Below are 26756 nucleotides of genomic sequence, written 5' to 3' on the forward strand. Positions count from 1 at the left end.
TTGTCATGGGTGATTTTAATCTGCATATTGATTGGAAAAATCAGACTGGCAGGGATAACATGGAAGACGAATTTGTAGAGTACATCAGGGATTATTTCTTAGAGCAATGTGTTGCAGAACCTACCCGGGAACAGGCTGTTTTAGATCTAGTAATGTGTAATGAGGTGGGATTAATAAGAGATATTGTAGTTAAGGATCCCCTAGGGGGTAGCAATCACAACATGGTAGAATTTCAAATTCAGTTTGAGGGTGAGCAACTCGGGTCTCAAACCAGTGTCCTCAACTTACATAAGGGCAATTACAGAGGTATGAAGAAAGAGTTGTTTAAAGCGGGCTGGGGAAATAGACTAAGAGGAAGGACAGTGGATGAGCAGTGGCAGACATTTAAGCAAATATTTCATAATGCTTAGTAAAAATTTATCCCGGTCAAAAAGAAGGACTTGATGAGAAGGATGAGCCACCTGTGGTTAAGAAAGGCAGTCAAGGAGAACATCCAATCAAAAACTAAGGCGTACAAAACTATTGGTAGACCAGAGGATTGGGATTTTTTTAAGAATCAGCAGCGGATGACTAAAAACCTAATAGAGAGGAAGAAAATTGATTATGAAAGTAAATTGGCAAGAAATATAAAAACAAACAGCAAGAGCTTTTACGGGTATATAAAAAGGAAGAGAGTAGCTAAAGTGAGCGTGGGACCCTTGGAGGATGCTACTGGAGCATTGATAACGGGGAACAGGGAAATGGCAGATAATTTAAACCAATATTTTGCATCGGTCTTCATTGTGGGCACTATAAACATCCCAAAGATATCAGATAAGCCAGGAGTTAATGGGAGGAAAGATCTTGTAACAGTCTCTATCACAAGGGGCAAAGTATTTGAGAAACTAATGGGACTAAAGGCAGACCAGTCACCAGGACCTGATGACCTGCATCTAAGGGTTTTAAAGGAAGTGTCTGCAGAGACAGTAGAGGCATCGGTCAAAATGTTCCAGAGCTCACTGGATTCTGGGAAGATCCCAGCGGATTGGAAAACCGCTAATGTGACGCCCTTGTTCAAGAAGGGAGGGAGACAAAAAGCAGGAAACTATAGGCCAGTCAGCCTAACATCTGTCATTGGGAAAATGCTAGAGTCCATTATTAAGGAAGAAATAGCGGGACATTTAGAAAAGCTTAACACAATCAAACAGAGTCAACATGGTTTTGTGAAAGGGAAATCATGTTTGACAAATCTGCTAGAGTTCTTTGAGGATATCACAAGCAGAATTGACAAAGGGGAACTGGTAGATGTAGAGTATTTGGATTTCCAGAAGGCATTTGATAAAAGGTTATTGCACAAGATAGGAGCTCACGGTATTGGGGATAATGCATTAGCATGGATTGAGGAATGGTTAACACACAGAAGACAGAGAGTCAGGATTAATGGGTCTTTTTCAGGTTGGAAAGACTTAACAATGGAGTGCCACAAGAATCAGTCCTAGGGCCTCAATTATTTACTATCTATATCAATGACTTGGAGAAGGGCAGAGTGTAATGTATCCAAATTTGCTGCTGATACAAAAATAGGTGAGAGAGCATGTTGTGTTGTGAACATAAGAAATTTGCAAGGGGATATAGATAGGTTGAGCGTGTGGGCAAAATCCTGACAGATGGAGTTTAATGGAACGTGTGGGGTCCTGCACTTTGGTAGGAAGAATCAAAAGCAAAGCTATTACTTAAATAGAGAGGAACTTCAAAAAGTGCAGCACAGAGAGATCTGGGTGTTCTTGTGCATGAAGCACCAAAAATTAGCATGCAGGTGCAGCAAATAATTAAGAAGGCAAATGGAATTTTGGCCTGTATTTCTAGGGGGTTGGGATTTAAAAATAAGGAAGCCTTTTTACAGCTGTACAGGGTGTTGGTGAGGCTGTGCCTGGAGTACTGTGTACAGTTTTGGTCCCCGTATTTAAGAAAGGATATACTGGCTTTGGAGGCAGCTCTAAAGAGATTCACTCGGCTGATTCCTGGGATGAAGGAGTTGACTTATCAAAAATGGCTAAACAGGTTAGGCCTTTATTCATTAGAGTTTAGGAGAATGAAGGGTGATCTTATTGAAACGTACAAGATTCTGAGGGGCTTTGACAGGGTAGATGTTGAGAAGATGTTTCCACTAGTGGGGGAATCTCGAACTCGGGGCATAGTTACAGAATATGGGGACGCTCATTTAAAACTGAGATGTGAAGGAATCTCTTCTCTGAGGGTCTTGAATGTCTGAAATTCTCTACCCCAGAGAGTTGTGGAGGCTAGATCACTGAAAGTATTTAAAGAGGAGGTCGATAGATTTTTGAAATATCAGGGAGTTGAGGGCTATGAGGAGCTGGCACAAACGAGGAGCTGAGGCCTGGGGCAGATCAGTCATGATCTTTTTGAATGGGTGGGGCAGGCTTGAGGGGCCGAATGGCCTACTCCTGCTCCGATTTCTTATGTTCTTACGCAAATTATTGGAGGGCTGCTGATGGATATCGCAGAAGAAAAATGGATATTTAAAATCAAAAAATTCAATATGCTCATTCTGTATTTAGTAGCACTTCAGCGGTAGCAGAATTCAATGTTACTCCATCCACTCCAGGCTGGCATTTAAAGGGGAGGATTCTGAGTAATGCGAAACGCGTGACCACAAGGAATGGTTGACACAAATAGTACTGATACCTTTAACCCGAAGCTGGATAAATACATTGTGGGATGGGTGAGCAGGAAGTAGAAGTTTATGTTGCCAGGGTAAGATGGAGTAGGCTGGGAAGAGGCTTGAGAAGCAGAAGTACCAGCATGGATCTGTTGGGTTGAATGGCCTGTGTTGGTGCTGTAAATTCTGTATAAGATTGCAAGCTACTAATTAGTTGTGTTGGTTCCTGTTCTTTCAATTGGGAAGAGTTTTTTTCCCCTAACACCCCAGTTTTACATAAGAACATAAGAAATAGGAGCAGAAGTAGGCCATTCAGCCCTTTGAGCCTGCTCCGCTAGTCTTGAGCATACTCAATGACTGAGCCTCCACATAGGATTGCCACCCTCTGAATGAGGGAATTCTTCCTCATCTCAGCCCAAAATGACCTGCTCCTTATTCTGAGATGGTGTCCCCTGGTCCTAGGCAAACCCCCCCCCCCCACCCCCCCCCCCCCCCCAGCCAAGGGAAACATCCCTCCTACATCCACCCTGTCGAGCCCTGTAAGAATTTAGTGGGCTGAATTTTCCCCCCATCGGGGGGGGGGAGGTTAATGGGCGGGCGAGTATCGGCGCACTTCCGATTGGCACCCCCGATTGGAGGCCTGGCGCCATTTTATGTGGGCGGGCCAATTAAGGCCCGTCCGCAGAGGAGTGCAATTCGCTCCCTGTGCGGGGCAGGGGGGTGGGGGAGGGTGATTCCCAACATCAAGAGTGTGCTCTTTCGCGCACGCGCACAAGAGAGTGCACTCATCTCCCTGCGGCTAAGTGCAGCCCCAGGGAGATCGGCTCTACATGTAAAAAAGATAAAAGTAGAAAAATAAAATTTCCCTAACATGTCCCCTCATGTGACATGTCCATAATTATTACAAAGTCTTTGTTAAAATTTTTTAAAGCCTACATCAAACCTCATCCCGCCTGTGGATGAGGTTTCATGTCTTTCCTATTGCCCGCTGCGGCTCCTGGCCTGCCCGCCAGCCTTAAGGTTGGGCGAGCAGGTGCTTTAATTGCTTAATTGACCTTGTCAGTGGCCTCAATTGGCCATTGACAGGTCAGCGGGCGCCCAGCTGATTTTGCTGTGCCCCCGTCTAGCTGAAAATTTAAGTCAGGCGCAGTGACTTCGGGAGTTCCCCCTGATGTCACCGCCCGTCATTTTACGCGTCGGCAAGTGGGCCCCACCCCCGTTCGTCGGCTCGTAAAATTCTGCCCAGTAGGTTTGAATGAGATCACCTCTCATTCTGCTAAACTCCAGAGAATGAAGGCCCAGGCTCCTCCACCTTTCCTCATAGGACAAGTTTGCTGTGTGTTGGTAGGAGTGAGGAAATTTATAGTGGCACTTTCCCCTCACTCTGATTCCAATGCCAGCTCGCCACATCAGTATTTGGAAAGGACTTCAGATTTTGTGGCAAATTTGGTGTCACTTTCTCAACAATTAGTTGCAATTCAAAATTTAGCACGATTTCAGGTCAGTGTTAAGAGATTAATAGATAATTTTGGCAAGTCTGGCAGGATCTGTGGAACGAGAAACAGAGCTAACGTTTTATGTTCGTTATGACTTTAGGGAAGGAAATCTGCTGACACTACCTGGCCTGGCCTACATGTGATTCTAGATCCACAGCAATGTGGCAGACTCTTAAATGCCTTCTGAAATGGCCTAGCAAGCCCCTCAATTTCCCAAGGGGCAATTAGGGATGGACACTAAATGCTGGCCTAGCCAGCGACACCTGTGTCCCGTGAATGAGTTTATAAAAAAAAAGACTTCTTTGGAACTGTTCAGAAGAGTGCCGACACAGTTACTCCTTATTTTCCTTGTTTCTACCCAACCTGGGGCCGGGAAAATCCTGCCCATTGATGCTACGTCAGAGGAGGCGAGATTAGAAGGGCTGACCAATAATTTGGTCGTGGATGTATTTTAAGGAGGGTCATAAGGAAGGAGAGGTGGGTAAAGAGGTGGGGGGGGGCAGAGGGAGATTGGGAGGGAATTCTACAACAGGAGCCTCAGAGGCTGAAGACAAACACAAATAGTATTGATACCTTTAAGCGGAAGCTGGATTAACACATTGTCGGCTGGTGGGCAGGAAGTAGAAGTTTATGCTGCCAGGGTAAGATGGAGCAGGGTGGGAGGAGGCATGAGGAGCATAAATACCAGCATGGACCTGTTGGGTTGAATGGCCTGTGTTGGTGCTGTAAATTCTTTATAAGAATGCAAGCTACTAATTAGTTGTGTTGGTTCCTGTTCTTTCAATTGGGAAGATTTTTTTTTCCCCTAGCACCCCAGTTTTACATAAGAACATAAGAAATAGGAGCAGGAGTAGGTCATTCAGCCCTTTGAGCCTTCTCCGCCATTCAATGAGATCATGGGTCACAAGTGGAGGCAGGGGGGTGAGCATTCGTAAAAGGCATGGAAACTTTGGCAGGGGAGAGTTTTTTTAAGAGCTGGAGATGGGAACAAGGCTCGAGAGGAATATCTCTATCCCTAAGGATTAGAATTTTAAATTTGATTGCTTAGGAGACTGGTACCCAACCAAGAGCCCAAATTAAGTTCTGAAGAAGAGTAATATTGGACTTGAAAGGTCAACTCTGTTTCTCTCCCCACAGATGCTGCCAGACCTGCTGAATTTTTCCAGCAATTTCTGTTTTTATTTCAGATCAATACTGCACCCGTAGTATTTTGCTTTTACTAAAGGGATTAATTCTGGTCAATGATCTTACTTTTTGATCCTTGGGGTTGTTTATCAAAATGGAATTATGACAACATAAACTATTACTGATCGGGTTCTAGCGCTAGACTGACATGACCTGATGTGGGAATCTAGGAAATACTCTCTCTCTAAGAGTTTATGAAATGCAGAGAAGGAAGAATGAATAAACTAAATAACAACAAAAATTTATGGAGGGCTACCGATGGACACTGCAGAAGAAAAATGAAAATTTGAAATAAAAAATTGAATGCATTCACTCTGCATTTCGTTAGCACTGCAGCATTTGATGCTTGTCTGTCCACTCCAGACTAGACTTTAGAGGGTGGGAATGAACACATGCCTGAACTGTGAAGAAGAGGGTTGTTGGTTTCTATTTTGTCATGTCACTCTTGTATTTAAATATTGTCTTATCTTGGTCCAAGAAAGACTTCAAGGGCAACTAGAGATGGGCAATAAGTGCTGGCCCAGCCAGCGAAGGCCAGGTCCCGTGAATGAATAAAAAAAAATCTCTGCCCCTAGATTTGCCACTCGAAATGTTTCGAGTGACCCAATGAGGCAGGTAAATACCATTGGCCAAACGTTTTGATTTTGTAGTGTTGTCTTTGATGTGTTCCCTGTGTTCTTTGTTTCTGGAAAGCTCTGTGTAGCACTGTGCAGACCTGAAGAGCATCCTACCAAAGGTCTACTGCCTCTTATCACACATCAGGGCCATATAAAATATGGACTTTAGATCCCTTGTTTTTAGCAATGTAAATGTAACTTATTGTTTTATTGAAAGTGTCAGCTGGACTCACTGGTCGGCACTCTTGTTTCTGATAGAAAACAATGTGTGTTAAAGTCCCACTCAAAGGCAACTAGGGATGGGTAATAAATGCTGGCCCAGTCAGCAAAGCCTGCATCCTGTGAATGAATAAAAATGAAACTTCAGGATTTGAGGAAATAATCTGGACTGACCCTCAAGTGCAGCACTGAGGAAGCATTGCATTGTGAAAGTAGTCTCTTAGGGCAAGGAGTTAAACTGGGGCCTAGTGTTTCAGGTTAATGTTAATATTCTCAAGTCACAATTTGAAATGCAAATCCTGACCATCAATTTCTCCCTCAATCAAAAGCATCCAACCAAAAATTGGTCATACATCACAGTGCTGTGGGATCTTGCTGTGTACAAAATGGTTGCCATGTTCACTGACACAGTGATAGCCACTCAGTTTCAAAGTCATTTACTGTCCATAAGATACTTTGAAATCTTTCTTGGACCACGATGAGGCAATGTTTAAATCAAGACTGCCTGGCTTCACCACATCATATGAAGAGAGGTCAAGAGGTGTATGAGGAATGAAGTGGTTATTTTTCACCCATTCCTCTGGGGTCTGCATTTGTCACCTCCCTTTGACTTCATGGCTGAGGTGGATAACTTGCTGTATCAGAAAGTGAGACAATAACCTGTCTAAATCTGTTTGCAGTCTCTCTTTGTCCTCCCCACAGCTTGCCTTTGCACCTAGCTTTGTACCATCAGCAAACTTAGATACATTACTCTCTGTATCTTCAATCCATATTAATGACTAAGGTGAAGAGACGGAGAATAATGTATTTAAATTTGCTGATGATACCAAGCACAATTTACTGAATTCAAATTTAACCATCTGCCATGGTGGGTTTCAAACCCCACTTCCCAGGGTAATGCTCTGGGTCTCTGGATTACCAGACCCACAGCAATGTGGTTGACTCTCAAATGCCCTCTGAAATGGCTTAGCAAGCTACTCAGTTGTATCAAACCTCTATAAAGTCCAAAAGGAATGAAACCGGATAGACCACCCGGCATCGATCTAGGCACCGGAAGCAACAATGGCAAACTCAGCCCTGTTGGCTGCAATTAGAAACATGCAAACATAAATACTAGGAGCAGGAGTAGGCCATTCAGCCCTTCGAGCCTGCTCCGCCATTCATTATGATCATGGCTGATCATCCAACTCAATAGCCTGCTCCTGCTTTCTCTCATACCCTTTGATCCCTTTCACCCCAAGAGCTATATCTAACTCCTTCTTGAAAACAAACAATGTTTTGGTCTCAACTACTTTCTGTGGTAACGAATTCCACAGACTCACCACTCTCTGGGTGAAGAAATTTCTCCTCATCTCAGTCCTAAATGGTCTACATCATATCCTCAGACTGTGACCCCTGGTTCTGGACTCGCTCACCATCGGGAACATCCTTCCTGCATCTACCCTGTCTAGTCCTGTTAGAATTTTATAGGTTTCTATGATATCCCCCCCTCATTCTTCTGAACTCCAGTGAATATAATCCCAACCGACTCAATCTCTCCTCATATGTCAGTCCCACCATCCTAGGAATCAGTCGCTGCACTCCCTCTATATCAAGAACATCCTTCCTCAGATAAGGAGACCAAAACTGCACACAATATTTCAGGTGTGGTCTCACCAAGGCCCTGTACAATTGCAGCAAGACATCCCTGTTCCTATACTCAAATCCTCTCGCTATGAAGGCCAACATACCATTTGCCTTCTTTACCGCCTGCTGCACCTGCATGCTTACCTTCAACAACTGGTGTATGAGGACACCCAGGTCTCGTTGCACACTCCCCTCTCTCAATTTATAGCCATTCAGATAATAATCTGCCTTCCTGTTTTTGCTACCAAAGTGGATAACCTCACATTTATTCACATTATACTGCATCTACCATGCATTTGCCCACTCACTCAGCTTGTCCAAATCACACTGAAGCATCCTGCATCCTCCTCATAGCTCACCCTCCCACCAAGTTTTGTGTCATCTGCAAATTTGGAGATATTTCATTTAATTCCCTCATCTAAGTCTTTAATATATATTGTGAATAACTGGGGTCCCAGCACCGATCCCTGCGGTACCCCACTAGTCACTGCCTGCCATTCGGAAAAAGACCCGTTTATTCCTACCCTTTGTTTCCTGTCTGCCAACCAGTTTTCTATCCACCTCGGTACACTTCCCCCAATCCCATGCGCTTTAATTTTACACGCTAATCTCTTATGTGGGACTTTGTCGAAAGCCTTCTGAAAGTCCAAATAAACCACATCCACTGGCTCCCCCTCATCAACTCTACAAGTTACATCCTCAAAATTCCAGTAGATTTTTCAAGCATGATTTCCCTTTCATAAATCCATGCTGACTCTGTCTGATTCTGCCACTGTTTTCCAATTGCTCAGCTATTAAATCTTTTATAATGGACTCTAGAATTTTCCCCACTACCGACGTCAGGCTGACTGGTCTATAATTCCCTGTTTTCTCTCCACCTCCCTTTTTAAATAGTGGGGTTACATTAGCTACCCTCCAATCTGTAGGAACTGTTCCAGGGTCTATAGAATCTCAGAAGATGACCACCAATGTATCCACTATTTCTCAGGCCACTTCCTTAAGTGCTCTGGGATGTAGATTATCAGGCCTTGGGGATTTATCAGCCTTCAATCCCATCAATTTACCCACCACCATTTCCTACTAATGCTGATTTCTTTCAGTTCCTCCCTCTCACTAAACCCTGTGTTCCCCAACATTTCTGGTATGTTATTTGTGTCCTCCTTTGTGAAGACAGAACCAAAGTATGTATTTAGTTGGTCAGCCATTTCTTTGTTCCCCATTATAAATTCCCCTGTTTCTGACTGTAAGGGACCTACATTTGTCTTCACCAATCTTTTTCTCTTCACATACCTATAGAAACTTTTACAGTCAGTTTTTATGTTCCCTGCAAGCTTACTCGCGTACTCTATTTTCCCCTTCTTAATCAATCCCTTGGTCCTCCTTTGCTGAATTCTAAACTGCTCCTCAGGTCTGTTGTTTTTTCTGGCCAATTTGTATGCCTCTTCCTTGCATCTAATACTATCTCTAATTTCCCTTGTAAGCCATGGTTTGGCTACCTTTCCTGTTTTACTTTTGCACCAGATAGGAATAAACAATTGTTGCCATTCACCCATGTTCTCTTTGAATGTTTGCCATTGCCTATCCACCGTCATCCCTTTAAGTAACGTTTCCCAATCCATCATAGCCAACTCGCACCTCGTACCATTTTAGTTTCCTTTATTAAGATTCAGGACCGAAGTCTCAGAATCAAGTATGTCACTCTCCATCTTGATGAAGAATTCTATCATATTATGGTCACTCATCCCCAAGGGGCCTCGCACACCTAGATTGCCAATTACTCCTTTCTCATTACACAATACCCTATCTAGGATGGCCTGTTCTCTCGTTGGTTCCTCAAAGATTTGGTCCAGAAAACCATCCTGTATACGCTCCAGGAATTCCTCCTCTACGGTATTCTTACTAATTTAATTTTCCTAATCTATATGCAGATTAAGATCACCCATAATTACAGATGTTCCTTTATTACATGTGTCTCTAATTTCCTGTTTAATGCCATTCCCAACATCACCACTACAATTTGGGGGTCTATATACAACCCCCACTAACGTTTTTTGCCCCTTAGTGTTTCTCAGCTCTACCCATACAGATTCCACATCGTCTGAGCTAATATCTTTCCTCACTATTGTGTTAATTTCCTCTTTAACTAGCAATGCAAATCCACCACCTTTTCCTTTTTGTCTGTCCTTCCTGAACATTGAATACCCCTGGATGTTCAGTTCCCATACCTGGTCACCCTGCAGCCATGTCTCTGTAATCCCGACTATATCATACCTGTTCACATCTATTTGCGCGGTTAATTCATCCACTTTATTGTGAATGCTCCTTGCATTAAGGCACAAAGCCTTAAGACTTGGCTCTTTAACAATACTTGTCGCGTTCCCACTATTTTTCACTGAGGCTCTGTTTGATTCTTGCCCTTGATTTCTCTGCCTATCACTTTTCTTATTCCCCTTTCTGTCTTTTGTTCTTGTCCTTGATTCCCCCTCCTCTGACTCCTTGCATAGGTTCCCATCCCCCTGCCATTTTAGTTTAAACCCACCCCAACCACTCGAGCAAATGTTCCCCCTAGGACATCAGTCCCAGTCCTGCCCAGGTGTAACCCGTCCAGTTTGTACTGGCCCCTCCTCCCTCAGGACCGGTCCCCCTCACACCATCTCTTTAGCCATGTATTCATCCGATATATCCTGCTATTCCTACTCTGACTAGCACATGGCACTGGTAGTAATCCTGAGACCACTACCTTTGAGGTCCTACTTTTCAACTTCTTCCTAACTCCCTATATTCTGCTTTTAGGACCTCATCCCTTTTTTTGACCCATGTCGTTTGTACCAATGTGTACCACGACCACTGGCTGTTCACCCTCTCCCTTCAGAATGTCCTCTAGCTGCTCTGAGACATCCTTGACCCTAGCACCAGAGAGGCAACATACCATCCTGGAACCTCGTTTGCGGCCACAGAAACACCTATCTATTCCCCTTACAATTGAATCCCTTATAACTATTGCATTCCCACACTTTTTACTCCTCCCCTGTGCAACAGAGTCAACCGTGGTGCAATGAATTTGGCTGTTGCTGCTTTCCCCGAGAGGCCATTCCCCCGACAGTATCCAAAGCGGTATATCTGTTTTGCAAGGGAATATCCACAGGAGATTCCTGCACTACCTGCCTAATCATCTTGCTTTGCCTGGTGGTCACTCATTCCCTTCCTGCCTGTGGACTCTTAGCCTGTGGTATGACCACCTCTCTATACATGCTATCCACAAAATTCTCCGCCTCGCGGATGCTCCACAGTGTCCCCAGCTGCCGTTCCAGCTCCAAAACCCGGGCTTCCAGTAGCTGCAGCTGGAGACACTTCCTGCACACATGATGACCCCACTGGAAATGTGCCCAGCTTCCCACGTAGAGCAAGAGGAGCACACCATGGCTTTGAGCTCTCCTGCCTTGACTTACCCCAACTGAAGCCCGAGATCAGCCATGATGGTCTTGAATGGCGGAGCAGGATCGATGGGTCGTGTGGTCTCATTCTCTTTTTCTAATGCTCTTGTGTAACCTCATTATCACCCAGAGAGTGTGGAACTCACTACCATGGGAGTGGTTGGAGTGAATAGTATAGATGCATTAAGGAGAAGTTAGACAACCATATGAGAGAAAGAGAATAGAGGGTTACAATGGTCAATTTAGATATGGAAAGATGGGAGGCTCGAGTGGAGCATTACAACTGGCAAAGGCTGGTTGGGCTGAATGGCCTGTTTTCTATGGTGTGTATCCTGTGTAATCCTATGTAAGCTATGGACAGCATCTTGAATCCTGTATTTTACCCAAAGTCCACAGCAGATGCAAATATTTTAAGACTAGGATTAGGCTGTGTGACACAAGTTTCCAACACATAAAGTTACTGTTACGTTGGGAGGTAGTTATGTTTGTATCTTGCATTGATTAGCAGGTTAAGGTGGTGAACAACCTGTTTTTTTTTCTCACAGGCAGGATCTAGGATTCAAGCTTATTTCTGAGCAAGTTAGTCACCATCCACCAATCAGTGCTTTCCATGCTGAAGGACTTGCTCAAAATTTTGTTTTCCATGGATCCATTTATCCCAAGCTCAAATTTTGGGGGAAGAGCGTGGAAGCAGAGCCAAAAGGAATTATGACCCTAGAGCTTTTCAAGTAAGTGATAAACCTTTGCATCCTGGGGGTATTAAGGTTCGTGGCACCAAGGCAGGTAGATGGAATTAAGACACAGATCAGCCATGGTCTGACTGAATGGTGGAACGGGCTCGAGGGGCTGAATGGCCTCCTGTTCCTATGTTCCTAAATGCAGAGACAATTTCAGAAACTCTTGGGCACCAAGATGCTAAAGTAAATATACGATTTCATTAGCTACAATGGAGGTCACAACAATTGTTCTTTAGCCGGACTTAACCATTTTGGTTGTATTAGGCGTAAACAGTGACAAAGAGAATTTAACAGTTTGTTTTCAGATGAGCTGTTAAGAATGTTGAAATCAAGCTCACATAAAATGGTCGCGGGTGTAAATCAGTTTCTAAGCAGTGGTGATTTAGTAGCACAGCAGTTTGCCAGGATCTTTGTCCTTATCAGGTCGTAAAGGCAAGAAGTAATATTTTTCCCAGGGTTATTACAAGACTGCGACCTCATTCAAGGATTCAGACGGGTTCGGGCAATTGCATGACCCCAGGAATTATGTTAAAGCCTTGATATCATTCCCGTGTACCTCTGATTGACGAAGGGGGCCTGCTGTGGCATTGGTCAATCGTGCAATGAGCACAACAGGAGAGAGTCGGGTTGGGGAAGAGTGGAGAAACCCAAGAGTTGGGAGAACTTGGATACCAAACCTACTCACTTAGCAGCAAAAGTCAGAGAAACAGATCTTCATGGCTGTTTTATTTTGGGATTGGGTTAGTCCTTATTAAGTATATGGAAGACACGCCTGCATCTTTAATGCACTGTTATCAAAAAAACCAAGTGAAACACTACACTTAGTTACATAGTCACAAAACATCTTTGACTTGTAGATTTCCATGTGTTTTCGCCGCAGAACAATGCTGTATTAGATCTGTGCATTTGAGAGATAACTAGTTGCTTCCTTACGTAAACAGATACAAGATAATTTGTTGACGACCATGGTTTCATTTTTAACAGCTCTGTGGAAAAACTGTCGTGTAAATTGCCAGATTGTACATTGATCACACTGTGTGTGCATTTGGCTCCAAGACTTGAGTTTGAATTCACTCCACATTAATTGGCACTGGTGGTGGTGGGGGGGAGGGGGGGTGGGGGGGTGCAATTTCCTCTCTGATGGCTGAAACGGCTCCAAGTGAAATAAATTCTGGTATCTTTACACCCATTTCCACTCTATAGTACAAAAGTGCCAGTCGTTTTGATGGAATAAATTAAGCATTTTATTCAAACAGCCCAAAATCAAGGGAAATGTGATGCAGTTTTGGACAGAGGGGGTGCTGTGGTGCACAGATGGTGCAGATTAGCAAGAGGTTCCTCATTCTGCATTTGGCTCAGATGTGTACAATGCAGCAGTGCTGAATCAGGCCTTCAAAGTGTTCCATTTCTCAGCAGTAACCTCTCTTAGCTTAATGAATACGCAGACAATTTGATTTGTTTTTAGAAGCTAAATTGGCACAGGACATGAAAGAGCAGGGGATTTAGAACTAAAAGATAATTCAAAAAAAGACATGTGAACATCTACCCACAATACCCTGTCTCTTCAGCTGCTGATGAACCTGCTCCATGACAGTATTTTAGATTAATATTTTATTTCCCTTGCAGGCACAATGAAGCTTACACTTGGACAAATCCGACTTGCTGTGTGCATAACATTATAGTGGGACAGCTTTGGATTGAGCAGTATGGAAATGTTGAAATAACTAATCACAAGTAAGGGGTGAATGACTTAAAAATTAAAATTATCCTAATTTTGGAAATTTGAAGATGCACTAATTCAGGTCATCTGTCCACAGAACTGGGGACAAATGTATTCTGAACTTTAAGCCATGTGGCCTTTTCGGTAAAGAATTACACAAAGTTGAAGGTTACATCCAGGACAAAAGGTAAGCTTAACCTGTCCGCCAGTTGTGTTTAAAGATAATCCTTTTCCCTTAATGCTGTACTAGACGTTGGTATCACGTCATCTGTGTTATGGCACGGCTGATGGTAAATGCCAAGCTGATTAAATCCCTGAGGGACACTTGAAACAGCGGTTTTTGCAATTTGTATAGGATGAGAGGTTCTGAAATCAGGAAATGATTTCCCTGACTACTTGTGATGACTTTTAATAAATGTTTACAATAAAGAAGAAAGAAAAAAAAATCACAATTACACTTAAACACAAGAATGGCTTCACACATTAAGCAGTACTTTAAAACAGTTCCACAAATCTTAACTTAACTACCCTCAGAGCTAACCTTTCTCTTTTCTGTTCAGCAACTATCATTATAGACTTTAAAGTCTACAGAAGTCCAGTAATTTTACCAGACAGTGCTTTTTGCTTGAGATGTCCTGTGAGGCTGACAGCAACTGGGTCTTCAGGTCTGGCCTTGTTCACACTGTCTCCTTGGAGTTCAGACCAGCTATCCTGCTGTCTTCTGGGAGATCTAAGCAGCTACCCCCTCACATAGGCTTCAGTATTTCCTCAAATGCATTCCTTCCTTTTGATCTTTCCATTGTCTCAACCAGCCTCTTTAAAAAAAAAAGCTTTCTTCCCAGACTTGATCAAATTGTTCTTTCCTAAGCTCTTAGACTTGTTGAAAACAAACTTGCCCTTTCTTTACCATACTTACCCCTTTTGCAATCTGCATATATCCATCCCCCTTTGAACTACAACTCAATTCAAAAACACTCTTGTGTATTTATATATGCTTTATTTATATGTGTATTTATATATGTGCTTTATATAAAACTCTGATTGAAGCTCCCCTTTGTTCGTTAACATATCAAAACAACTTTTTAATGTTGACATTAGACCCTTGCTGTCACTGTAGCTCTTAATCCAATTACAGCCTGTCTTCCGGTACATAAGAAAATATGCCAAGGTTACTACCAGAAGAAAAATATTACAAATTCTTGTTTTCTTGACATCTGGAAAATCATACCAATGCCAAACCTATTTAATTTTCCAGTTATACAAAGCCCGGGTTAGACCACACCTGGAGTTACTGTGATCAGTTCTGGGCACTACACCTTAGGAAGGATGTATTGGTCTTTGGAGGGAGTGGAATGTAGAACAACACCAGGACTTCAAGAACTAAATTACAAGGAAGGATCAGGGTTTTTAATTCCCTGGAACTTAGAAGGTTAAGGGATAATTTGATTGAAGATTTCAAGATGTTTAAGGGGAACTGGTAGGATAGATAGAGAGAAACTGGACAGAATTTTACATTCCCCCGCTAAAAGGCTTGCAGAAGGGGGCGAGGGGACTGGGCTGTAAAATTCTTCAGAAGACCTTCCCACTGGGCTCCTGCCCACACCAACCCCTCCGCACCCCTCCTAGGCCAGCCTGCCTGCCCTTGCCCCACTTGAGGCCCTTAAGTGGTCCTTAATTGGCCACGTAAGGGTGGTTTCCCAACCAGCCTCAGGTTTCAGGCTGGCAGGAGGATTTCAGGGGCAAGGGAAGCTGAAAAGTGTCCCTGTTGAGGCTTGGGAGGGCGGGGTGGGGGTGGAGTGGAGGGGGGGTGGGGGTGGAGCGGAGGGGGGGTGGGGTGGAGCGGAGGGGGGAGGGGGGCCTCCACCCACTGCCACCTTTCAATGTTGACCATCGCCCCTCCCCCCTTCCCCATCCCACACTACCCAACAAGGCCTGATCCCTGCAGACACTTACCCTCAACCACCCACCCCCAACACCTCCACCCTCTCCATCAACACCCCCCTCACCCCTTTATACACCCTCCCCCTTGCCGGCCTGAAAGCCCCACACTTATCTAGTCCTGGACACCCAGGGGCTGTTTGCAGATTAGCTGGCAGTTCTCTGGTGTGGGACTTCCTCCCAAGTGAAGGACATCCCATCTCCAGTGAATTAGTGCTCGTTGGAGCATTAAATGTCTGTGGGGCAACCAATATCAGCAGGGATGTGTTCGCCACTGACTCGTCCAATGGCAGGTAGGGAAACCCTGCCATTCTCAAAAATCCTGGCAACTATTTCAGCTGATTGGTGAGTCTAGGACTAGGGTACGTTGCCTAAAAATTTCAAGTTTCACATTCCCATCTACCCCCGATAACTTTAGATTCTTGTTAGGCAAAGGAATCTATCTACCTCTGCCTTAAAAATATTCAGTGACCCCCGCCTTCACCGCCTTCTGAGGCAGAGTGTTCCAAAGTTACACAACCCTCTGAGAGAAAAAAATTCTCCCCTTCTCTGCCCTATTAGGGTGACCTCTAATGCAAAGGTTGATGGATGTTTTGAACTTAGTTCTGCAAATGGCAGATACCAGGCAAATTAATTTTAAATCCAAGGTTGATAGAGTTCTGTTAACTAAAGCTATTTAGGGATATGGGGTAAAGACAGGTATATGCAGTTAGGTTGCAGATCAGCCATGATCTCATGCAATGGCTGAACAGGCTCAAAGGGCTCAATGGCCTCGTCCTGTTTCTCTGTTCCTTTAATGCTGCTGATTTCATGATAACCTTAAAAATGAGATAACAGAATAATGCAGTTTTGATCAGCGAGCTTTTAATATCACTTTAGCTGCAGTTGTAATGATTAAGGTAATCATGCAACTTGAGTTACGGAAGAAAGGTGAAGTCAAACGCACTAGTACGAATGCACGTAGACCAGAGTGAGATGACAGAAGCACCTGATGTTAAAGTCACTGGGGAAAGGATGAATCTGGAGCCAGTCTTTTCCTTAGCACTGGTTTATTCACAAGAGCACAGGCACAAAATTACTCTTTCCCTCACCTCACCGCACCAGTTCTTATATACTTAAGAATAATTGCCTCATCTTTCCCCAATTAGCAATAGCTGCTCTCGTGTACAAACTAAAGCATGCGCTTCGTTGTAACAGGATTCCAACATTAACAGTTGAGCTAGAATTGATATGGCTGAAGGAACTAGGGGCAGGAGTAGGCCATTCGGTCCCTCAAGTCTGCTGCGCCAGTCAATAAGATCACGGCTGACCTTTTAGAAGAATGAGAGGGGATCTGATTGAAAGGTATAAAATTCTAACAGGACTAGGCAAACTGGATGCAGGGAGGAGTAAAGTAATGTAAGGTCCCTGTAAGGTCATGGAAGAGTTTGCAATTGAGAATGAGGATTTTGTGGAGCAAACGGAAGTTAGCGAACATAGCAATGACAGGTGAGAGACTTAGTTTAGGTCAGGGTACAGATGCTGGTGTTTGTTTATGATGGAGCTGGGGAGGTCAGAAAAGAGAACATGAAAAAATCAAATCTGATGGTGGTAACAAAAGGCATGGATGAAAGTTTTGAAAGTGGTGTGTTTACGGTGGCGTTGGAGAGTGAAATAGATAATAGATATTAAAGAACTTGAATATCGCTGAAAAGAAAGATGTGTTACATACAAACGTACGAAATAGGAGCAGACATAGGCCATTCGGCCCCTCGAGCCTGCTCCGCCATTCAATAAGATCATGGCTGATCTGTTGTTTCTGTTTCAAGTTCCACATTCCCATCTACCCACCCCCCCCACCCGCCCCCGATGACTTTAGATTCTTGTTAGGCAAGGGAATCAACCTACCTCTGCCTTAAAAATATTCAGAGACCCCGACTCCACTGCTTTCTGATGCAGAGAGTTCCAAAGTCGCACAACCCTCAGAGAAAAAAAACTCTTCTCATCTCTGTCCTATAAGGGTGACCCCTAATTTTAAAATAGTGCCCCCTAGTTGTGGACTCATCTACAAGAGGGAACATCTTTTCCACATCCACCTTGTCAAGACTGTTTAGGATCTTATATACTTTAATTGGCTTTTCATCTTGCACTTATCAGGACAAACACTACAATGCCAAATTTCAAATAATCCAACAATTTATACTACAGGTGAAAGAGGGTGCTGATTAGTTGGCAAGTCAATTCTCATTGGCTGAGGCATTGCCATAAAGCTCCTGGGTAATTCAAAAAAGGTGTAAGTCTTCAGCATATTCCTTTTGTTTGCAGAGAACAGTTCTCTGTGGATGAATGTATGTCGCTTCTTACATGTATAAATGAGCGCAACTGATTATCTCAAATTGGTTGTTAGTGTAGCTATTAGCGCACTCAGGATTGTTCAGCAAGTGCTGCCCAATTGTGGAATCTAACCCGACAGTAGATGAAGAAATAGACAATCTTAAGTAATGGTGTAGTTGCTGGATTTGAAACACTGCAGTGTGTCAAACAGGATGTCTGGGATGTAGATTGTTTGGCCTAAGCAAGCAAATAAGAAATGGGGGTGGTATCATGGGCTAAGGTAAAGTTATGCTGAACAGGATGGACTTGGACTGCTTAATGTTGAGCTGGAAAATGTTCTAGCTCATCCAGACTTGAAGCTGATAGACATTGGACAGGACAATAATAATGGTGCAGTTTTGTTCTGGCAGCCTTCAGATGCACAATTCACTGTCATTATACCTAGTGCATCAATCAATGTCTGGAATAATCAATTCAAAGATCTTCATGTATGTCTAGTGTTGTCCACCTTAACCAATGCGAAAAGATTCGAGCACTGTTAAAATGTGGTTATGTATTTACTATCACCGGTGGATTAAGTGTCTTCACTGTATTTCTTCCAAACATGATGTTGGTGTGTTAGGTTTGACTGAGCTTCATGGCTCGTACCTGTCAGGACCAGTGTAGTATAGTTCTCATTGTGGGTATAATACCCCCCAGTAGAGTTCCCATATTTGCACCTTTAAGTCAGTCTGGTTTGGTTATTTATTGCAAATTTCACTGCAAGGTGAAAATTCACTCTCCTCAGCAAAATCCTTTTCCTATCCCTGGACCATCCTGGGAACAAGAACAACCAATGGCTTCATTTTTTCACCATAAATTGCCTCCACCCTCACCTCTGGTACAAAATACCAAAGATTTATGGGTTTTGTTGTCTGCGAACTGAGCACATCAGTGGAACTGCCCATCCTCTGCCATCTGATCTACCTCTAATCCCCATGACAATGGTTCTCAATCCTAAACTCGTCTCCTGCCGCCAACTCCTGCTCCTAAGCTCTATGTTCCTACCACAACCCTCCTTTAGGTCTGATTACTTTAATCTTACTGGGAATTCTGCAGAGAGTACTCACCTTTTGACTACCCAAAGCCTGTCCACCATCTACAAGGCACAAGTCAGGAGTGTGATGGAATACTCCCCACTTGCCTGGATGAGTGCAGCTCCAGCAACACTTGAGACACCATCCAGACAAAGCCACCCACTTGACTGGCATCACATCTACCACCTTCGACACCCGCTCTCTCCACCACCGATGGATAGCAGTAGTGTGTGCCATCTACAAAAGTCACTGCAGCAATTTATCAAGGCTCCTTCGACAGCACCTTCCAAATCCATGACCTTGATTACCTAGAAGGACAAGGTCAGCAGATACATGGGAACACCACCAACTTCAAGTTCCCCTCCAAGTCACTCACCATCCTGACTTGGAAATATGTCGCTGTTCCTTCACTGTCACTGGGTCAAAATCCTAGAACTGCCCCCCCAACCACCTCCCTAACAGCACTGTGGGTGTACCTACACCACATGGACTGCAGCAGTTCAAGAAGGCAGCTCACCACCACCTTCTCGAGTTCAATTAGGGGTGGGCAATAAATACTGCCCTTTCCAATGACGCTAAGATCCCTTTAACGAATAATAAAAAAAAGTGGGCTTATTGAAGGCTAATTTCAGGGCTGCAAAGTAACTTTACCACTGTTTAACTTAAATATTTAAATAAAAGGATGGATAACTATGTTTTGGGACAGAGATCAGGCATCCCTGTGCTTGTGCCCTTGTATTATCAATTCAGTATATTCATACAATAATCCTCAAATATATGCACTACTGGTGATGCGGTGATTTCTTGTGGGAGCTAGAAAGGAATGTCCAACATTATATCTTTCCTGTAAGATTTTTCTCTGTTTGGCTTGCCTCTCCCAGGACATGGGGTGGGAGGAGGATAGTGCTAGGATGGGGTCAGGTAAGGGGTGGAGATGCCTGTGGAATGGGATGGGATTAGAAGTTGGAAAGGGGTAGGGTACGAAGGCAGTGGGATGGGATTGGGGGTTGGAAAGGGGTAGGGTATGAAGGCAGTGGGGTGGATTGGGGGTTGGAAAGGGGTAGGGTACGAAGACAGTGGGGTGGATTGGGGGTTGGAAAGGGGTAGGGTATGAAGACAGTGGGGTGGATTGGGGGTTGGAAAGTGGTAGGGTACCAAGGCAGTGGGTTGGATTGGGGGTTGGAAAGGGATAGGGTATGAAGACAGTGGGGTGGATTGGGGGTTGGAAAGGGGTAGGGTACGAAGACAGCAGGGTGGAGATGACAGTGGGATGGGGTACAGGTTGTGACATGCCTGGGCGGGACAGGATTGATGGGCCAGCTGGTTTGTTCCCCTGCTTTACTGCGTTTCTGTTCCCTGGCTGTGTGAGCTGCTCCATTTTCTGTGACTCTCCGCACCCTCCCGCTGCTGGGATCTTCCGGTCCCGCCACAAGTCAATGGACTTCTGGCTGGGGCACCGCCTCACCCCTGACAGGGCCAGAAAATCCCTGCCAAGGTAACGGTATTGTATGGCAGTGATAAATGAATAACCCGTTCTGATGAGTTACACTGAAAATTTTCCGTGGTCTGTCACAGTAAGAAGAAGCTCTGTGCAGTATATGGAAAATGGACAGAGTGTCTGTGGGCGATTGACCCCAGTACATTTGATGCCTACAAAAAAAGCGACAAGAAAAACACAGAGGAAAAGAAGCTGAACAAATCAGTAAGTACGGAATCATTTTACATCAAATAAATAAAACTGGTTGGTTGGGTGCTGTTAATCTTTTGCATGTCTCTTCAGACACCTGTAGTTACAATGGGGATATGTACTGGAACTGGAATAATTTGGGTTCTCTCTTGGTTGGACACCGTTCCCTAAGCAGTCAAATTTAAAATGTTAATCCTTAGGGATAGAGCAGGTAATTAGGAAAGCTAATAGAATGTTATCATTTACTGTGAGGGGAACTGATTACAAAAGTAGGGAGGTTATGCTTCAGTTGTACACTGGTGAGACCACATCAGGAGTATTGTGTACAATACTGGCCTCCTTATTTAAAGAAAGATGTAAATGTGTTAGAAGCAGTTCAGAGAAGGTTTACTAGACTAATATCAGGAATGGGCGGGTTGTCTTATGAGGAAAGGCTGGACAGGTTAGACTTTTATCCACCGGAGTTTAGAAGAGTAAGAGGCAACTTAATTGAAACATATAAGATCTTGAGTGGTCTTGACAGGGTGGATGTGGAGAGGTGGTTTCCTCTTGTGGGAGGATCTAGAACTAGGGGTCACTGTTTAAAGGTAAGGGGTCACTCATTTAAGACAGAGATGAGGAGAATGTTTTTTCCCCTGAGGGTTGTAAGTCTTTGGAACTCTTCTTCACGAGGCAGTAGAAGCAGAGTCTTTGAATATTTTTAAGGTAGAGCTAGATAGATTCTTGATTAACAAGGGGGTGAAAGGTTATCGGGGGGTAGGCGGGAATGTGGGGTTGAGGTTACATTCGGATCAACCATGATTGTATTGAATGGCGGGGCAGGCTCAAGGGGTTAAATTGCCTACTCCTGCTGCTAGTTCTTATGTTCTTAAGGCTCCAGAGGAATATCTATATAACAGGAATAAGCCACTCGGCCCCTTGAACCTTGTTCCTATCTCTAACCTCCTCCAGCTCTACAAACTCTCCCCTGCCAAAGTTTCCAAGCCTTTTGTCTATCCTCACCCCCCTGTCTTCACTGATTGTTAGGGTTTGTCTTCAGCCTCTGAGGCCCATGTTGTAGGATTCCCTGCAGGACCCCAGCTCTTCTCCATCCACTTCTCCTTCTTTATGACCCTCCTTAAAAATACACCTATGACCAAACTATTGGTTAGCCCTCCTAATCTCTCCTCTGCCATGGCATCAATGGGCAGGATTTTCCCGGCCTGGTGTTTGGGGAAGGGAGTGGAAATGAGGAAAATAAGGAGCAGCCGCGTCGGGACAGCTCCAGGGGGAAATTTCCCAGTGACAGGACAGTGTGCAATGGGCTGTCGACTGGACAGAGGTGGGCAGTTAATTTAGGTAAATAAAAGCCCTGTTTAAGCTGATTTTCCAGGCCTGCTGGCATTTTTCTTGAGGCAGTGCAGCACCACACCGCCCCCCCCAAACCACCCTGTCACATCGGGAGGCCACTAGCTTTATGAAGGCAGCCTTCCTACAGCCACCCTGGGGAGTCATCAGAGCTGGAGTGTCCAAGACCCAGACAGAGAACTGTGGGCAGCGATGGCTGTTACCACAGCCCCACTGGGTCAACCAGAGCACTCTGTCTGCCTGGGAAAAATAAAAGTAATAAGTTTGCCTTATTTACCTTGCCAGTTGTAAATGTCTCACCCTGGCCCTTTGAAAAGCCAACATCCCTTGACTTACCTAAAAATGCAAATTCCATTTTACTTAGCTCATCCATTAGCATTTCAAATACCTGTTTTTTATACTTAACCTCTTTGATGATTCAAACCTTGCAGTCCACAGAAGTATCCCACAGTAATGTCAGGAAAAATATGATAACTCCTTTACACCTAATAAGGAAGATGGTTGAGGTTGTTGGACGTCAGTCATCTCAGTCCTGAGACATCACTGCAGGGGTTCCTCAGGGTAGTGTCCAAGGCCCAACCATCTTCAGCTGCTTCATCAATGACCTTCCCTCCATCATAAGGTCAGAAGTGGGGATGTTCGCTGATGATTGTACAATGTTCAGCACCACTCATGATTCCTCAGATATTAAAGCAGTCCGTGTCCATGTGCAGCAAGACCTGGACAATATCCAGGCTTTAAAGAACATAGGAAATAGGAGCAGGAGTTGGCCATTCAGCCCTTTGAGCCAAGTCCATCATTCAGTGAGATTATGGCTGGTCTTCTACTTGGCTGTGCTGATAAGCGGTAAGTAACATTCGCACCACACAAGTGCCTGGCAATGGCCATCGCCAACAGGAGAGAATCTAACCATCTCCCCTTGACATTCAATGGCATTACCAACACTGAATCCCCCACTATCAGCATCCTGGGGGATACCGTTGACCAGAAACTAAATTGGACCAGCCGTATAAATACTGAGGTTACAAGAGCAGGTCAGAGACTAGGAATCGTGTGACAAGTAACTCACCTCCTGACTCCCCAAAGCCTGTCCACCATCTACAAGGCACAAGTTAGGAGTGTGATGGAATACTCCCCACTTGTCTGGATGAGTGCAGCTCCAATAACACTCAAGAAGCTCAACACCATCCAGAACAAAGCAGCCCGTTTGATTGGCACCCCATCCACAAACATTCACTCCCCCCACCACTGCACACAAAGGCAGCAGTGTGTACCCTCTACAAGATGCACTGCAGCAACTCACCAAGGCTCATTTGACAGCACTTTCCAAAGCCACACACCATCTGGACTTGGAACTATATCACCTTTCCTTCACTGTTGCTGGGTGAAAATCTTGGAACTCCCTCCCTAACAGCACAGCGGGCTGTAGTGGCTCACCACCACCACCTTAAACGCAATTAGAAATGGGCAATAAATGCTGGCCCATCAACAACACCCACACCCTTGAAAGAATAAAAGCAAAACGCACTGAGACAATTCAGTAAAACTCAGTGTTACAATCCCCTTTCCAAATTCCTGCAGTTAACCACTGAGTTTGAGTGATGCTGAAAATGCTGTAAGGAAATACTGTAGGTTTTTTCAGTAACGTCTTCAAAGTACAGGCATCCATCTCCTCAACCCCATCCCATTTTCCTACCTTTACTTGTGACATGATTGGTGACTGTCAAAAATGATACACTTCAAAGAAGAATTTACAATGTTATGTTTATAACTGGTGAAAGTTTCCTAGTTTCATTTGTATAACATACATTTTTTATGGTGCGAATCTCCTAGTCAGTAGCTTCAGAGAAATCTGAACCGGATGAAATGCCGCTGCCCGATAACTCCGAAAGTGTACAGGTTATACCAGGGAGTCGCCTGCTGTGGAAGATCGCACCTAGACCACCAAACTCTCAACAGGTTAGTCTCCAAGTTCCTTGGGTGTGATTAGGAGTGATATTTATTTGTCCAAGTGGAGTGATATGTCAATGAATGCCAAATACTAAAGACACATTAAATACTGGCAACTAGTTCTGTATTTTCAATTAAAATCTCTTCCTTCCTTACTGAGGATGTCCCCTCTTAAAGTCTCAGTGAGTCTTGTGCATTACCCCCTTGGGCTGTCCTTTATCTCGCCATTAGGGTCTGTGCCTTCAGCCTCCTAGACCCATGCCGTAGAGTTCACTCCATAACTTTCTCCCCGTTGACTTGAGCACAAAAATCTAGACTGATGTTTCAATGCAGCACTGAGCAAGTGTTGCACTGTTGGAGGTACATCCTTCAGTAAGACGGTAAACTGAGAGTCCCGTCTGCTCCTTCAGATGGACTGTTAGACTGGGATGGGAGGAGTGTTGATCCAGCCCCACTACTCCGCAGGTCATATCATTAATTTTAAAAGAAAAATATAGTTTTAAAAGATATGATTCTAACATGGACATAGAAGATCCCAGTCAGCATTTTGATGAAGAACAAAGAGTTCTCCCTGGGTCTATTTATCCCTCAGTCAACATCACTTTAAAAAACGGGTTATTTGGTCATTATCACATTGCTGTTTGTGGGATCTTGCTGTGTGCAAAATTAGCATTTCCTTCATTACAACAGTGGCTACACTTCAAACATACTTCCTTGGTTGTGAAGTGCTTTGGCTGGCCTGAGGTTGTGCAAGGTGCTATAGAAATGCAAGTCTGTCTTCCCACGGGGCCCATGTGTGAAATGTCACTGGTTTTCATCTCTACAGCAATGGACACGTGGGCCAAATTATTTTTGTAGAATATTTTTGGAATATTTTCCAGATGTACAATTTCACCAACTTTGCCATGTCACTGAATGAACTGGATAAAGAAATGGAGAGTGTTATTGCACCCACTGATTGTCGATTCCGACCTGACATCAAAGCAATGGAAAATGGCGATATAGGTATGATCAAATATTAATTGTTAGAAATAACTTGGACGGGAAAATCTGTTTTTGCATTCGGAGCCTTCATTATCTACTTCGCACCATGAGAGGGATTGACGGTGAAATTTGAGTGTTACAGTAAAGCTGATAAATTGTACGGTGCACTTGAAAATAAATTACACTTGTCTAGCAAACTTGATGTTAAAAAACTAAATGTGGGACAGTTTTCCTGAAGCCGGGAATTGGATGCCGGTACTCCCGCCCAATTATCCAGGCTCCCTCACCATCATAATTAAAAACAAAAAACTGCGGATGCTGGAAATCCAAAACAAAAACAGAATTACCTGGAAAAACTCAGCAGGTCTGGCAGCATTAGTGGAGAAGAAAAGAGCTCCAGAGGGCTCTGTTGAACTCCACCCTCTATCAGATGTTGAATAAATTGCATGTCTGTGCTGCTTAAATCCCCCTTTGATTCACTACTGCTACATGGGTGGCACCCTCAGCATTGGCTGGTCTAAAGTTGTCTATCCTGTAGAACCAGAGGTTTGTCAACACAAAATCCACGATTGAGTTGTTATTTATATAATACTACATGTTGCATAAGGAAAATAATAGTATAGATTAGCGGAATTCCTCCCCAAATACTGCTGGTTGTCTTTGGGTCAGATGAAGTGCAAGATTAAATAAGAATGGGTGTATTTTGTGTCTAAGCATGGGCAGGGTGAAGCATCACAGTACAGATGTATGGTAAGGGTATGCTGACGACACCCAGCCCTACCTCACCGCCACCCCCCTCAATCGCTCCATTGTCTCTAAATTGTCACACGGCTTATCCAACATCCAGTACTGAATGAGCAGAAATTTCCTCCAATTAAGTAACGGGAAGACTGAAGTCATCGTCTGTGGCCCCGCCACAAATGCTGTTCCCTAGCTACTGATTCTATCCTGCTCCCTTCCAACTGTGAGAGGCTGAACCAGACTGTCCACAGCCTTGGTGTCATATGTGACCCCGAGATGAGGTTTCAAACACAGATCCACACCATCACCAAGATCACCTACTTCCACCTCCATAATCTCTGATCCACCTTAGCTGTTCTGCTGAAACCATCACATGTGGCTTTATTAGCTCTAGACTTGACCACCAAAATGGAACACGTCATGTTGCCAAGCCCATTAAAAAAAAATGTACTTTCAATTTTCAGTGTGGTTACTGTGAAAGTACAGGTGAACATGCCTACCTATTTAAACCTTTTGTAGACTTAGCCAGTGAAGAAAAGAAGAGGTTGGAAGAAAAGCAAAGAGCTGCTCGCAAGCAACGAGCCAAGACTGACAATGACTGGAAAAACAAGTTAGTATTGAATCTCGTTGGTTTTGTATAATTTGTTGATGTACGTTTGAAGTTTTCAGGAAGAGTCACGTTATACTATTCTCTCCATCTGCCACTTGTTGCATAAAAGTAAACTGACAACTTAAAATTGGGAGGGTCACTTTTTCATACGTTTGAATTCAAATGTTGTTTGTCTGTTCATATTAGTGTTAATGATATTGAATAATTAACCAAACTGTAGGTTTCAGTTTTTTGAAGTTCCCATTAGCAGAGACTGCTTAAGTACATTTGTTCCTACTGTAAATTTAGAAATTGGCAAACAAATTATGTATTGATGCACTATGTAAAAATTAAATAGCGTTTCCAAATTCATGTTTTTTTTAGAAAATTCTGTTAAGTTGGTTGCAAAATTCTCCATTTAATAGTTTCGACTAGCAT

At 43.9% G+C, this 26756-nt stretch overlaps 1 protein-coding gene across 3 annotated transcripts in view; it reads left to right on the forward strand.

The window, feature by feature from the left end:
• osbpl1a (oxysterol binding protein-like 1A) overlaps positions 1 to 26756 on the forward strand; it is a 250691-nt gene that overhangs the window by 215064 nt on the left and 8871 nt on the right. For all 3 annotated transcript variants that reach the window (XM_041190183.1, XM_041190185.1, XM_041190184.1), the window contains exons 21-27: positions 11782 to 11964; positions 13600 to 13707; positions 13791 to 13880; positions 20596 to 20722; positions 23888 to 24013; positions 24886 to 25009; positions 26249 to 26339. In XM_041190183.1, the coding sequence (XP_041046117.1) occupies positions 11782 to 11964; positions 13600 to 13707; positions 13791 to 13880; positions 20596 to 20722; positions 23888 to 24013; positions 24886 to 25009; positions 26249 to 26339 (849 nt within the window). The remainder of the gene's footprint in view (positions 1 to 11781; positions 11965 to 13599; positions 13708 to 13790; positions 13881 to 20595; positions 20723 to 23887; positions 24014 to 24885; positions 25010 to 26248; positions 26340 to 26756) is intronic.

This window comes from Carcharodon carcharias, chromosome 6, assembly GCF_017639515.1.
Source record: "Carcharodon carcharias isolate sCarCar2 chromosome 6, sCarCar2.pri, whole genome shotgun sequence".
NCBI lineage: Eukaryota > Metazoa > Chordata > Chondrichthyes > Lamniformes > Lamnidae > Carcharodon > Carcharodon carcharias.